Raw genomic sequence first — 16,635 nt, 5'->3', positions numbered from 1 at the left:
CACGACAGAAAACAAGAACAGCCTGAAAGAAAGTAAAAGGTAAGAGTAATACTACTAATGTGGCAAAATCCTCCTCATACCATAACCTTACCTTACAAAATTAGATACTGGAACATTTTAGACCTGATGAATAGGTGAAGCAGAAGGAGGCAAAAAACGTATCTCTAGAACTAATCCCACCCAAAAAGGCTTTGCAAAGAATTCAGTCCACTCATGACAATAAATGTCAGAACCGAGTTTAAAACTTGGCCCTTCAGTTCAAGAATAAAATTGTCTACTTCTCCCATTTGACTTTGGGTTGCAAGATATCTGCAGACAAGAAAATGGAAATGTCTTCCTGCCTGAAGCTGCCTCAGCGGCATGCAGGATGCCTGATGTGAAAGATGGCTTCCTGAAGCCTGTTAATCAAGCCGAGAACTTCATGCACCACTGACCCAAGATCAGCATCTTCCTTGGTAGGAACTCAGGCATAACCACTGCAGAGCTCTGTTGAAATCAGTAGAGTTGCTGTGCTGAAAAAGCAGGAGGTCCTGCATAGATAAATCAAGGCAAATAGAGTCACCACATCCTGATAAACATTCAAGGAAGCCCACTTATTTCAAGGAAGGAATAGTTTGTCAAATGTTAGGTATCTATTTTAGAAGCATCAATATTTTCATTCTGTCTCCACTGAGTTCGGTGAAACCAAGTCTATTTATGGTAACGTTGTGTAATGGCTCAGTTAGATGTCCAAAACCTATCACTTTTGTTTCAAGAGCATATTCAATCACTTTTCCACAAGCAAAGGTTAAAAACAAAATCCTATTACAGATCTTTCAGAACAGAAATGAGAACTCTTGTGAATTTCTTTTATCTGTAGCCAGATCTACTGAAGTCACTTGAGATAAACAGAGATTTAGAAGTATTTTTGCAAAAGCATCCATACATGCGTTTATTTAACAATGGCGTTTAGTCTTTAAAATGCTGATTGCTGCTGCAATCCTGCTTGTCAGCACTATCAGGTACACTGTTAGCTTTCCATGGTTAGTATCATACACAGCAGAAATTTTAAGATGCTATAGCAAGAAGGATCAAAAAAGAAAAAAAAACAAACCAAAAACCACAATGGATGACAGCTACTAGAAATCACTCAGACTAATTTAAAGTTCCTGTTTTGATGGAGATACTTTGCATCCGGTAGAAAAACGGTTCCTTCTAATTAAGTGGGAATATTAAAAGGCCTAGAGAAAGCCAAGCTTTTCATTGGCAACAGGGAAGGGAAGCATAGGGAAGGCTCTAGAGAGGGAGCCTGCCTGAACAGCACTGAAAATAAAGAGCAGCATTATCATGGCTGTTCCCTGCTCCTCGCAAGGCTTGTAAGCGACTGCAGTCTTGTCGCCACCAGGATGTTTCTGTACAAGTACCAGTGTGTGCACACCAGTAAATACTAGTCCTTTTCACTTCTATTTTCCTCATCAAAAATAAATACCTCAGATGTGAATCTCTGCTCTGTGCCTCCTTGTCAGCACTTAAAGGGATACTGTCACGCCCATAAAACTGAACTACTGCGCAAGTGCTGCCAAGCTATCTATTTGAAGGCGTTAAGCCAAACCACACAACCACACTTGAACAAATGTGTAACAGAAAGCCACAGCTTCAAGTATGGGCTGGATTTGCTGCTTGACATCCATCGTACTGGAGCCCTGGAGTTTTACAGAGCTCCAGGGTACAGAGATGGGAGCACCAGGGGGAAGCCAACAGATGCCAAAGTCCTGCACATTTTCATTTGCTCATTCAAAAGCTCTGCATTCCTTCTTGCTTTCACTCTCCACCACCATTAGATTCATTTTCAGTCTTGCAGACACAGTTGCAAATGTCATACCTTAGGCTGAAGCACAATTTAGATTAACTCATCGTAGAAATCAAAATATTTTGTCAGGGTCACCACCAAAACAGCTTGTCTGGGGTGTTTACAATATGCTGTCATTCTCTATTTTCATAATCCTTTCTTGCTGCTTGGCTCTCCCTTCCAGAGCTACACCCATCACATACCAAGTCTGATATTTTCACAGAAGACCTGCTGCTGGACAAGGGGATGCAGCTACAACACCTCTCTTGCCACCCTTCCACAGTCTTTGGGCAACAACCTGAACATAAGAAAATCCACAGCTCTTTTCACACTCCAGCCCACCCCTTTAATGCTGGAAGGACAGGTTAATGGATTTTTGATTTTTAAGCTCAACTCACTGTCTTTATAGTTTTGCCAGAGTCAGTAGAGCGAATTACAATATTGCTAATGAATGAGACTTAAACAGGGGCATGAGTGAGAAGTACCACTAAGAAATCCAAGCCAGAATTTCTTAGGCCCATCTGATCCTGATAATTAATTGAAATTTCACCCAATTGACAGCACACTGGATAGGAAGCACCAACCTAATACTGACCTACTGTGTTTATGAGGGCAAGATGTTTACCTCCCCTTTTTTCCTCTGGTTTCTATCTTCTGCATTCAGATAAGAAAAAATCTGGGTTAGGATCTCTCATGACGTGTGCTATGGGCAGCCTAATGCAGCCAGGTCACACAATCAGAGGTAATTATGGGGGCTAGACCATCAGCAAAGTGCCTCTTTTTAACCAGCATAACTGACCACTGAAAGCCTGAGAAGAATCCATCTTTTTCATACAATTCTTGCAATAGGACATTATTCTGGCTCAAATCAGGTATTATGGATTTGATCCAGGAATTACCCAATGAAATTCCATAACTCTTACTATGCAGGAAGCCAAAGTAGGTGGCTTTCATATTTTATGGTTTTTAAGACACAAAAGGATTATCAATCTCAGCTGGTGTTTCCATATTCTCCTAGTAGATTGTAAAAAAAGCTCATTCAGGTTCTCTTCTAGCCATTACATTAAAAAGTGAGTCACATTGTAATTAAATTTTAATGACAACATCTGTTTCAGCTAACATGACAGAAGAGGGGCTGGCCCACGAAGGACTATTCTGCTTCTTATTTCACTCAAACAGGCCTTTATTCAGGCTCACCAAAACTGGAAATGGGACAACAGCAACATCCCAGCTACTTTCCCCAAAACAGATCTTTCAGAAGCATTTTTAATTCATTTACAGATAAAATCCTGCCTTAACCAAACTGGATGGTACATAAGGATCAGTGACGGAGAACACTAAGGACTTTTTCTTCTGTGCTAACATAATACTCCCTTGGGCTGCAGCCTGCTAACAGGACAAAGAGGACAAAATATACTGGCAAAGGAGTAACTTGTTTTCATGGCTAGCTAATTAGCCAAAGGCCTCATATCACCACCCAGCAACATGTGACATTAGACCACCCTTAGCCATCCTCACTTTTACAATCAGCTACAATGTGTGCTCTGGATAACAATAGGATGGTAAACGCCTATTGTGCTTCCCCCATCTCCCATACAGACTCACTCTTACTGAATAAACAAGGGGAAAAAACCCCAGCAGCAACTTTACACTGTATAGCAAGCATTAAAATAATGAACAAGTCATTTATTATACCATTATTGTGCTGATTAATTACAGCAAGCACAGCCCACCAGGCCTGCACTGCTAAAAATGCAGCAGGGATCACTGGCTCAGGTCCATGTCTATGCTAACAAATCTAGTAACAACTCCAGTCCCCATAAAAGAAGAAAAATCCAAATGTCTGTTATGCATGTAGCTTGCATGTGATAGAGACAAGAAAAAAAGAAAAATCATACCAGATCAGACTTGTTGAAATGCCCTCAAGTGCTTGTGCACTAATTTTGTGGCAAACATCAGTGCCATGCTAAAAGTAATCTTACAGGTTTAGATGCTACTGTAGACCAGTAAATTAATTACAATGGCATATTAACTAGTTATATGTTCAAGAACTACTGTTACTATTTAAAGCATCAGATGGCTGCCAGAAAAAAACATGTTTGAATGCTATTATTAAAAAAGAAAACCCATAAAAATAAGCCATAACCGAAACAACCACAGAATTAACATAAAAAATGCAAATATCTATACTTTAGAAAAAGCTTCAAACCTTAAAATAACAAAAAATCCCACCAGCTGGCCAACTGCTGCCTCTGAAATCCTGCAGGTTTCTTTCCACCACAGCAGTTCTCTAGTCTTCAGCTTCTCCTGTCCTTACATAAACTACACATAGTTTGCAAAAAGCATTTTATGATACATAAGATCTTGCAAGGACAGAGTTTCAACACTTTCCTGGTGGGGGGCGGAAGGGGGGAGGCAAAAAAAAAAAGCTTTAGGTGGGCATAAAAAACATAGCAAAAAGAGAAAGCTGTGAGCAGTAACTGTGAGATCCAACAACTGCACAAAAAATGTCAAGCCAAGCGGTTTTTTTTATTAAAATGTAAATCTATTCTTTCAATCTCAGAAAGTTAATCCAGTCTTGCTGTTGTAATTTTGATAAGCCAGTGGTCTCTGGATGGAAGCAGACAGGCCAAGCCTTGCAAGAAACTGGGAAAAGGAAAGAGATGGTGAAGAAAAGTAGAAATATATGGACAGTTGGAAAAACAGAATCATTACTTAGCTTATAATGAAAAACTACAGGAGACTAAATTCCCCCATTTACCTCTCAAGCAAGAGGGAATAACTGCACCATGGTAATAACACCTATTTTAGGACAATTTGCTGTCTCACCAGATTGATTTTTTCATGTAAGCTTGCCATTATCTTGCATTAAAGTCATAGCTTGTGTCCCACAATAGATTGTGTTTACAAAGAGAGAAGCTTCCCAGTAAGAAGGTCACTGAACTACAATAACCCTCAGCTTTTAGCAAGCTCCTGACAGGACCGCATCACCTCCTGATAAAGGCACTGTGCAGCCAGGAGCTGCTAAATGATTTCCAGCTCCTCATTTTGCATTCTGCACCCTCCCTTTTTTAAACAAGAATCAAACAGCAAAAATGGATACAAGAAAAGAGTGAAATCCATACAGATCTAACATACAATCATATACATTCTCTAAGTATATTCTGTACAACTACTTGTTAATTTGTAAGGGATGGACACTGCCTATTATTTTGGGCGAATGGGCTTTATATACTATCATTAAATCCCTAACCGAACAAAAAAAAACCCCAAATCTGGTATGCGGCACACAGCATACAGAAATTCCTAGGTCTGGATGCAGTAGGACTGCAGCAACTGCAGCTGCCCTTGTCCTACCACATTAAGAGAGCCCAGCGGTGAGCATGACTACATCTGTCAAACAATTACAGGTGGAAATCTCACGGAGACAGAAGTTCTTCAACCTGTGTGAGGTTATACAACTATCCACAGGACATTCTGTGTAGGACACAGCAGCAGGCTTCAGCATAAGCAAGGAATCAGGGTCAGGCAGGGTTGCTGTGGAATTGTGCTGAATGTACGGTTTCTAGCTACATACCTGAGCTCTGCATACAAAAAGATACCTCAGGATGTACCCAGTACTGCAACTAGAAATGGCAGAATGACGGATGGTGCTGCGTTCAGTGTTACTTTGCCACACTCGGAACAGAGCTTACCTCTTGCCTAAGTGAAAGAAAAAAAAAAGCTCTGCAATTCTGATGTCTTCTTTTAGAGGAAAAAGAAGAGTTTGTTTTGCCTTTTTTATAAGAAAAACACATACACAAAACCCCACCAAACCCAAACAATAACAACAAAAAACCCAACACCCCACAGTACAACTCTAGTCACGCAGCACAGATCACTGGAAAGCACTAAGCCACGAAGAACCATGGCCACATCAACAGATATAATTTTAGACCTGATCTACTAGACAGAAATGAAAACTTTACAGTGTGAGAAGGTCAAGACTTACTGTATCTTGGAAAGTTAGTACACTTTGACTTTTCATTGCTATCAGAAAGGGGAATATGCCATCAACATACTACAGTTCTCCTACAGAGAATTTTTCCTTACTTGTAATTTTATGCTAGTTCAATCCTATGGGGAAAAAAAAGTATCAATAAAAATCTGCGTTTGTCCTTTTCCAAGTTAATGCAATACGGGATTGCACCAAAGGAAGGTCCAGTCCTCCCAGCAGTGAGAAGGACAGGCAGTTTGCCCCCCTGCTGTTGCCTCACAGTTGTAGAATAGGAATGGATCTAATAAACTTCTGAAAATAATCTCTGGAGGCTAGCAGTCACCTCCTAATCCACTTCTGTAAATGCACAGCACTCTACCCAGCAATTTTTTTCTCACACTTGGACTGAGATGTCATTCACGATCCTTTTCTGACTACATACTGGTTGCAACAGAGACCATGTTGACTACGTGCAAGTTCAACAGAAGTTTGTAGCAAGCAAGACATTCTAGTTCCACATCACAGATGCATATTCAGTATATATCACACAACAGAACTCTGTTGGGTGTCACAAGAAAATCCTTTCAAAGGACAAACAAAACTAACTCTTGTTAATTCAGAATTTCATAGTTACAAATACCATTACTGTACAGACTAGATTTCTTTTCTCTCCCATATTCTTAGCCTTCTGCTCCATTTCTCCACCTATCCTCTTTAAAAAGTTCACCGTCTTTGAGAATTAGCTCTCTGAAACACAAGACATACCTGACTTGCTTCATAAAGCAGCTGGTACAATGCAGCTTCACCGTTGGTAAAGACATTTCAGCTATACAGCAGTATAAAAATAAGTATTAAAGAGAAATGCAAAAAACCCCTCCAGAATGGCAATTCCCAAATCCAACTCATATGAAGAAGAAAAAGAAGAAAACTAAGACATTCATGTTCACTCACAAGTGGCCCTCCCCAGCAGTGGATCAATCCTTGCTTGTATCTACAAAGAATGCTGTTGGGTCTAGCAGACTTGGAAGAGATATCCACACTTGTTTCTTTAGCAGCACAACATTTTCAATCAATAATAAAGTGTTTGCCTCCAAAACTGTACCCAACTGATAGGGACTGCAGAAACCACACTTACTCTGGAAGCTAGTACTTCCAAAAGAAATATTGCTGTATTCAAACAGCACAGCTCCCTCGGATATCTTCCATATAACGATCTCTAGCAATTGCATCTATCCTGTGCTGTCCACAGTACAAAAAAATTCCCTTTTCCTGAAAAATCATATTGTCTCCTGGGCCAAGACAATGCTAACCTTGGAGAGCGGGGAGACAAGAGCAAAGCAAGAGATTTCTGCCTAAAACACACTTTCTGTCTCTACAGAGCCTTTGACCTGGCAGTCCAGGCACTCTGATGGCTGCCAGGGACTGGTGATTGCTGCCACCGGGCGGCTCAGCAAAGAGGGACAGCCCAGTGCTTTCAGGGGGACCCGACCCCTCCGAGCACCCGCTGCACACACACCCACCCACCCACCCACCGAGGCAGAAAAGGCAGGCAGCAGTCAAGGGGTGCTGCCCCCCTCTCTGAAGGGGGCTCAGCGGCTGCCCCCAGGCAGGAACTGACTTCTCCGCTGCCTGTGCTAACCCTTCTGTAGGGGGTGGCATTGTCCAGAGAAAGCTGGGGAAAGTGAATCTTTGTGAAAAATAAGTAAAGCACAGAAGACAGTGATCTATGCGAAAAGGGAACGCTGCGCTGCACCCGCTCAAAGAGACTGGAGGCTATTTAAAATTCTTCAGAAGAGGGATTCTAGTCAAAGCTGAAGCTATAAATTAAACAACTCCTGGTGCATACTTGATGCTCGTTATAATTAGCATCACTGGGGAAAAAGAAAGAAGAAAGAAATGAGGGATAGCTTGAAATAGATCAAGCCAGAGGGAGAATAACTGAGCAGGGTCTGTAATCTAATCATTTAAGTCACAGGACAACAAATAACTCACCTAGGGAAAACTGTTTCAAGCTTATCATTTATCCCCTATGAGATGGATTTGAACATCTTAAGAAATTGCCCAGAACTGCAGGGAAAGGCAGGTATATACAACAGTGTCATTCTCAGAGACGTAAAACTTGTATCTGCCAAAATTTTCTCCCTGACTCTCAGGGAGTCTCACACTCAGGTGGTTTCATTTGAACCTTCAGTCCACTTTGATTTCCATACTTGACCAGGGTGAAGAAGAAGATTACAGACTCCACTTGCACCATAATTCCTCTTTTCTTTTTTTTTTTTCCCCCCATTTTGATCTAATCTTAAAAACAACAAACAAACCAGACTTTCATTTGTAAAGTGGTAAAAGGGTTGATACAAGACACTATAGTCTGGTTTCAGAGTTGGAAAGAAATTTTCCTCCTTGTGCTGCCAAGTTATCAATGATCGATCATTGGCTTATCTTAGATAAGCAGTTAAGTTCACAGATTTGGAACATGGAAGTATTTAGCAATTTGTTAGTAAATCATTACCTTTAAAAAACATGCAGTACACTACATGCTGACCTTCTTAAATTAGTGAATTTGTTGTGAGGGTATGGATCACTGGGTGGTGAGTTTAAGCCTACCAACAGTGAAATTCATGGGTTTTAATTCCCATTTTTAAGTTCACAGTCCTCATATGGACCACAGGCTTGACTAACTACTGGTTTAGTTCACTGGTACATGGGGCTTGTGAACAGAATAGAGAGGTTTAGAAGCCCGAGATTTTGCTCATAGAAAGAGGCAGATGGAGGTCTCCTTGCTTTGCTGTCTCCGTACTTCTCACAGAAAGAAAACCCGAGATCTGAATTGAGAAAGGAAGGACACAGTTTGAGATGCACATTACACAGTGCCAGGGGGCTCTATAACCAGTAACACTGGATCTACTGCAAATAACTGGTGGAGCAGATGTAGAGGGAATGAGGTAATAGCCTCACCACTGAATTAATAAAGTTGAAACCTAGTTCTTAAATCCACTTGTGGATTCTTCAGACACTGGCATTATATGATCAGTGTTGGAAACATTCATACCAGGAATTCAGGCTCACATGCCAATCACACTACATTATCTCACTGAGGAAAGCTGATTTTAAACACAAGCTGTTTAAATGGTCACAAGCATTGTTTCCATATATAGTAAGAAAGATTTAATTATTCATGCTCCATTTCTTTTGTACCTTGAAAGAAAAAAATTCCTTACTGTGTTTAAAAATATTTGACTAATCCAAAAGTTTTCAAGCTAGTCAGCCTTAACAAAATCGACATGACTTCTGCAGATCTTGAGTATCCACTCCAGAACATAATGGAGCTAAATATTACACCAACTGATAAACTTTCAGCCTTGCCTTCAGCTCTCCTGCATTAATGTTAGACTACTGCTTTTTTATTGGAGTTCTACTAGCATAAAATCAATGTGAAGTTGGAATAGTAAGGCTTCCCTGGCTCTTTTCCAAATCTTAATGCAGAAGAAAAGGCCAAATGCAGCTTTCAGATCAAATAATAAAACTACCAGCAAAATCTATAAGGGAAGCAGGGGGGGATTCACAGAAAACTATGAAGAGGAGCTCATCTAAGATCCAGGCCTCCCAAGTATCCTCAAAGGTCATCTAGTCTATCCTTCTGCCACAAGATGAACTACGTTACATCAGTTTAGACAGTTACTTGTCTAAACTGTTTTTTAAAGGCCCACAATGATGAATCTCCACACTCTCCAGATGATGCGTCCCAGTATTTTAGTATTCATTTTAGGATTCCCCCTCCCAACATTTAATCGAATCTTTATTTCTGCAATTTAAAGAATTCACTGCTTGCCCTACCCATCATAGATAGAGAAATGTTTATTTTCCCTCTTACTGCACACTTTTTTAATTTTGTTGAAGACTTGGATTCAATCTTTCTTCTCTGTGGTAACCAACTGCAAATCTTTCTTCAGAGATGATTTCTTTTAGACCTTTGATCCCTCTGTTTTCTTCTTGGTCCTTTCCTCCACCTTTCCAGGTCTCTGTGGAACTGTACGACTCGCACTCAAATGCTATACACCAACATTAAGTAGATCACAAGGACTTTGTGGGAATTCTCTTTTCTGAAGTAACAGATCAAATAACATTGTCCAGTTGTTTGAGTAACTCACCAAATACTTCATTATCCTCTGAAGACTGCTGTGTTAGTCTGGCTGCTTTCGGACTCTCTTTAGCTGCTTCCTCCACCTTGGTTTCAGCATTCTGTAAAACAAACATTTCTTCAGATTAGGTCTTCTTTTATAGTTATCAACCAGAAACATTCCTCAAACTTCTTAATTACACACACATTACACTCTTAATGAATATGGAATCATTAACACAGAGGGGTTTGGTATCTTTAATATATATATATATACACACACACATATGTCGTTTTGCAACATATTGAGGGAAAATACTCTCAGAAAACACTTTTTTTTTTTTTTTTTGAGTCTGTTTTAATCTGACTAGAGGACATAAGATGGAGGGCTAGAGAAGACATCTAAATAAGAGATCTTAAAAACCATGACAGCCTTGTAAGTTTCCACCTTTCCTCCTCATAGTTCATTTTCTTTCTATTGACATCTTCCATTGTTGACTTAGTGAACCAAGAGATCAGAAGATAGTGCAGAAATATTTCTCTTTACAGAGCAAAGGTAAGTGAGCTAGAGAGAGCTTAGGAACAGCCATCTTCAAGTCTTTAACCAACTCATGTACTTAACTGTTCAAAGCACAAGTACCTATCTATTTCTGAAACAAATCTGCCAATTAGCTACCTGGTATTAGACTGGGCCCAGAGATAAGTCAACAGCTTCAGCACTTAAATTGTTCAAAATCAAAACATTTCATTCCGTAGCTAGAAAAGACTGAAGAAAACATAACTTGTAAAACCCTGAGTTTTAAATATTTGTAGTGCTACTAATGAAAAAATAACTCACATTTCCAAAATGTTCTACTTTGGTACTGTTAAGGGAGAGGCTGCTGCCCGAGCAGTCACACACCATCCAAGGAGCCGCACACACACCACCTGAGCCTTTAACTGCTAGGATCAGAGTCCCTTTGCAGTGGGCGGCTCCAGTGAGCCGATGGGTGCCCCTTCAGACTCCTCACACACACAAACACACACACACACCTTGTAGCCTAAGACTTTTGCAAGTCTTTATATTAATGCTAGACAATGAATTTCATTTGAGTTAGGAAGTGACTATACAATGGATTCTGTTCAAGCTACTATAACAGTACTCAAGGGAAATGTATACGCAAGCTTGCAGCGATGCAGACAGTAAACTGCACATGCAGTCATCTGTAGAGCAATGGGTATGAAGTGACTGATGCAATATTAAATATCACTGGAAAGACTTGACTAAGAGTCGAAGAAGGGAAAAAAAAAGAAATATAGTATGCCTATGCTTTTTAAAGGACAGATATTGCTCTATTCAAGCACATGCTCATTCAGAAGACTTTGTGTGATGTTTTGGAGAAACTACCTTTGTACAATCTATAAAGTCTGACTTACATTTTGAAAATGCTGCTATACAATCTGTCCATGAAAATTACCGGTTCTACCTTCAGAAACAGAACATGTCTAAACTCTAAGTGGTCTCTTATTTGCCCTTATTAATAACCACACAGAATATATAAGACGACAGGTAGATTAAGTCCATCAATCTCGCTACAGAACACAGGAGTAGAAACTTAGGGCATGTAAACTTAAGAGACTTTGAAGCAAGACAGCAAGCTTTGTCAGGAGAAATGAAACAAAGACCTAGGAAGCCTACTGGTGTCACACAGCAGCAGACAAGAATTAGAGAAAGCAGGGAGAACAGGAAAGAAAGGAGAAACTGTGCTTCAGAGGAAGAAACACCTGCAGAAGAGAAAGGATTCTGCACTCCCTCAAGGCATCAACCTCAGCATCCCATGCAGAAAACCCATCAGCTATGTGTATGTCAAAGCTGAGGAGACAAGTCAGTTTTAGCAGATGCTCACCTCGGTTTGTGTTAACCAGTGTCCCTCAGGAAGATGGAGGGACCCAGTCAGAAACCAGCAGTGGCTATACTGGGAGACAGCTTGCTTTGGGTGAACAGCTTTGTGATCAGCACAAATAATTAAGCCCTGTCCCAACAGATACCATTTGTAAGTTGTGGAGCCACCCAGTTCGCAATGCATTAAGTGCGGTCCACACACACAAGGGACACACACCAAGGTCCACAGCATCTGTACTGGTTTACAGAATCACTTGCATATAGAGGCCATTGATTCAGTAAGCTGCATATTGAAGTTGGGTTCTCCATCTTATTTTAGTTGCTCTATAGTGAGCAGTAACTCAACTACATCTGCTTTGTAGGAAGAGATGGAAAACAGCCTTCAACTCTGAAAAAAGCAGAAGAGGACATCTGCTACAGCAGAGTGAGCCAATCCCAAAGTAAAAAGCCACTAAAAATTTTGCCATCACACATGAGACAAAATTCGTACAATTAGATGACCAAACCAAGTTCAGGGCTTTCTCAGAAGAAGGGGCAGCTTATCTCCTGATCAGAGCTATTGCTCTAGGTTTTGTAAAGATAGTGCTTGTTAGCTCCATTTTCAAATGTATTCCATTGTATTTAGTGTATGGTATGTACCTGGTGGTGCAGAAGGAGAGGGACTGCTGTTCTTCTTGGGAAACAGCTGGAAGCCCAATCTGCTGCAAGGCATCAAGAGCAGTAGCAACAAAACACTAACCAACAGATACTCAGCGGTGTCTATGAAACGAGTTGTCACTCCAAGTTCTTACTAGGGAGATGTGCACATCCCTTACTTTAAAAACATGGGTTTGGCACTCTCAGGGAAATCAGAAAGACTGAGCCCTGAGATATTTTGTTTTGAGTTAAATCACTGGGAAGAACTACACAGCAGCTGTGCTGTCTGCTCCCTGGATAAGCCACAATGTTGGTGTTGACAGACGTCAGCTCCAAGATGTTGACAGGGAAGTTGTATGATTTATCAGCCTAAAACATGACAGCTCACAGTTGGATGTAAATCCACTTGGCCTGGCTTCTTACACAGAACGTAAACTTTAAAAAGATTTCTTTTGCTTTATTATTTGCACTAAAAAATTTACATGACACATTATTACTGGCATATCTAATATTCATATTACCAAAAACAATATAAGGAAAATCACTGCAAAAGAACAACTGATGATCCAGATGCTCTAAACAAGTTGTATTAAAAAACACCATCTTAAAAGACAAGATTTAGCCAATTGCTTAATTCTTTTTTCCACTGTCCTAAAAATTCTTAAGTGTCTTTATCCTTCCAATCAATGAACAGAAAAAGTGAAAACACATTCCCTTACACTGCCTGAGCTGTGCCAGGAGGATTCTTTACCTACAGTTATAAAGTGCTTGTGGTTGGTTATAAAATAAAGACCCTTTGTACGTAACATAGTAAATGTAATTCTACCTAGCTCTTACTTTCAGGTTGAGCACCCAATCCAATTTCAGAAGTGACAGGCAAAATAGGTTTATTTTACAGTGTTGGTTCCCAAGAACTACAGATTACACCTGTTTTTATCATGAAATAAATATTACATAGGCCTAAATTCACAAAAACTCTCTCTCCCCAAAAAGCATCTCCTTGACCACTGCAAAAATTAGCATTAAACTGGAACTCAAGTCAAGCTTCTTGAGATGAGATGGGCATTCTCAATGTGCTTAGACCCTTCTCTGAACTAAGGCCTCCAACCTGTACTTCAGAAAAAGTGAGGAGGACATGCCCCATTCTGCAGGTGTTCTGACACTGGGAGAGAAACCACAGAGCACCAACATCACTATCAAAGCACACTGGAGTTGCATTTCTTACATGAATCTGGCCGCTCGTGTTCCAAAATACCATAAAATACCTAAGTAGCAAGCCAGCATCTACTGCATCATAACAGCTGGTCACAGACTAGAAATACTTCTATCATTTCATAAAGCAGTTACAAAATAAGATGTGCATATATGTTGCAACTGTATATATGTGAACATGTACATATACAGCTGCTCTTGACTCAGCCCTGACAAAAATTAGAAATTGCATTATTATCTGCCAGAGTTTTACAAGACACTTTTGGCCCACCTTCCCATTGCAGCTGCTCACCAATGCCTTGTGACTCAGTTCACCTGTTTTCCTATTATCCACCAAGTGAACAACATAGTCTCCGTATTACACAACATTTTAAAACTTTGATAGGTAAATATACAAATAATGGGTAGCTATCAAAATATTTGCAACAAATGAACAGCAATATTAAAAAAAATAATCACATTTTGGCTATATATACACCCATTAGTGCAAGAAGCAAGGCTATTTGTATTTTGCTACTATCAGTGCCTATTTAGATGATCTTTACCTAAATGGGAAACATTAAGAAACGCTGAGTTACAATGAGCTGTGTTCTGCAGGCACTACAGCAGCAGGCCAGGTTAAAAAGTGCAGTGAAGCATATTACATTTACTGAAGCAGCTATGTCCTCAAGAAAATATAGGACTTGGAAATGGAAAGTTGTACTCTGGAGTATTCAAGCCAGCTTTTTAACTACCTTGCCGTTTTTGCATACTAGTTAGGAAGGGCTTTTTTTTTTTTTTCCTTTAACCATAAAACTATTACTCAATTACTTCATTTTGCAAATTCAAAAAGACACAGAAGAATTAAAACTTCTCATTAGAAACCAAACAATTATTCAAGAAGTGTTACATCTAAAAGAGAATTAAAGAAAACCAATGTGAAGCAGAGATTCATAATCTGTGCTCTCATTCCTGCCTTTTACAAACTGTTTTCTTATTATGTACTTAGCTAGTATGTTTAGCTCCATCCCAATGGCACAAATGAAAACAGACTGAAATTTCCTTTACTTTCAGAAATGTGCTGCATTGACATCAAAAGTTCTAACTGCAGCAAGACAATACAGACTGAGAGTGCAACAACTGCTCCTTTGGCAGCATCGCCATTTCTCCAGTTCCTTCTCTCACTCTCATTCATTCATTCCTGTCCATAGCATGCTACCTTCCCTGCACTTAAGTCCACACACCTAGCGGAACTGGGGGCATAGTGAAACACTTGATTCTTCCTCTATGCTACATTTACGAAATTAAGATAAACAACAGACACCACCTCAAAAGACAGATGAGAGTTTCTAGTGGATAAAGCCAGATTTGACCGGCAATAAACCTCCATTCTGGAATAACAGAAAAAGGGTAAATTGTTGCAGGCAATAACAATCTTGATAATCTAAACTGTATCCATAGCAGAAGATCATGCAACTGCAGACTTGGCTGAAGAACTCTGCAAAACATTCCTGATCTTCCACTTCTGCAGTGATATTCACCTAAATTCTACCATGCAAGGCCACCTTTCATTTAATATTCATAAAATGTATGTATGATGTTAGGTTATAGTATATCTTTAGAACATTATATACATTGCCTCTGTTCAGAGCTAACTCATCTTCCACAGAGTTCCACGGGGAAAAAAAATAAGAAGAATCTTTAAATCACAGATACGTGCTCCTTCAAAAATGTCACAGTAACATGACTGAGCCATGTATCAGTAAGTCTGCCAAATGCACGAACATTTCTCTAAATACCAAATACTGCTGCAATCAATCGACAGGACAGGATGCAAGTAATTCTTAACAGTGATAATTGTCACTTTTGTATTCTGCATCCCCAGATTAAGTACTAACAATGTTGCTTTCATGAAAGCTGGAGAAGTTCCTGGTTATTTTCTTCTCAGAGACCTCCATCAGTCTCAAAGTTTTTAGCCCCCATCCGTTGGGAGGAATTTTACAAGCACAGCTTAGCACAATCAAGCACATGAGATGCTGTGGACAACCCTTATTAGCAGCAAGAATTCATGGAATGGCAGTTGGCCCTCTCCAGGTAGGCAGAAATCTCTTGGACCTGCATTAACAAGTATGTTCAAACATCTTCCTGAACTCATTCATTAATTCTTCTTAACTGTGGAGATTTTCCAACCCCCTTTCCACCAATTTAGAAACTCATTCACATACTAGCAAGCTCCAGGCTTCTTGCACAGAACATGAATGGTGAATTTTAACAATGCCATACCAGCTAATTCATACTCCCTGAGCAAGACTACTGCCATCATTCAGAATAGGGTAACGCCAGATTGAAGCTGGGCTCTTGTTATCTCTACAGCTTCAAGCTCTTGAAAATGTTCCAGGAACTCCCACATCAGTTCCGTTTTCAGTCCCCACCAGTCATTTCAAAGGATTCAAATTTTCCCACTAATTTTCAGATAAATAAAATAACTTTTTAAAAGAGCAAGCTAATCACAATCATTATCTCCAGTTTTCTGGTACACCTCATTCTCAGTTTTATTTTCACTTCTACAGATTTTTTATATTCATTTTCTAAAATGCAATACTCAAAATATCCTCTACTCAGTAACTTCTATATAGAGTAATTATTCTTATGTTCCTGTGCATGTGTCAAAAATCTTATTTAAAGTAAAAGAATGAAAAAAATTACAGAGTGATGGAAAGAGAGAGGGCTAGAGTTTTCCAGGGACAGTTTTCTGTTCCTCTCAGCTTCAACAGTATAGTGCTACTGCTGCTAATGTCACCGACGGAGAATTTCAAAAGAAGTTTCAAACAAAAGGATCCCATCACTAACCCCCAAGGCAGACAAAGGCCCTTTGAAAAAGGTTTGAAATGCCTCAAACACATTATCCAGGTCTTTGAAGAAATGCATTCAGTCTATTTTAAAACCTTTAGATACTGAGGGGTTGCAGTAAAAAATACTGAATTCCAACTCAAAAATTTGCTACA

General features: G+C 39.7%; 1 protein-coding gene across 2 annotated transcripts in view; it reads right to left on the bottom strand.

The window, feature by feature from the left end:
* Positions 1-16,635, bottom strand: part of MBP (myelin basic protein) — a 124,327-nt gene that overhangs the window by 51,962 nt on the left and 55,730 nt on the right. For both annotated transcript variants that reach the window (XM_075022857.1, XM_075022856.1), the window contains exon 3: positions 9,953-10,043. In XM_075022857.1, coding sequence (XP_074878958.1) covers positions 9,953-10,043 — 91 coding nt within the window. The remainder of the gene's footprint in view (positions 1-9,952; positions 10,044-16,635) is intronic.

Source organism: Buteo buteo, chromosome 3 (assembly GCF_964188355.1).
Source record: "Buteo buteo chromosome 3, bButBut1.hap1.1, whole genome shotgun sequence".
Classification (NCBI taxonomy): domain Eukaryota; kingdom Metazoa; phylum Chordata; class Aves; order Accipitriformes; family Accipitridae; genus Buteo; species Buteo buteo.
The sequence above is the reverse complement of the archived record's forward strand: the minus strand, read 5'-3'. Positions and strand labels throughout refer to the sequence as shown.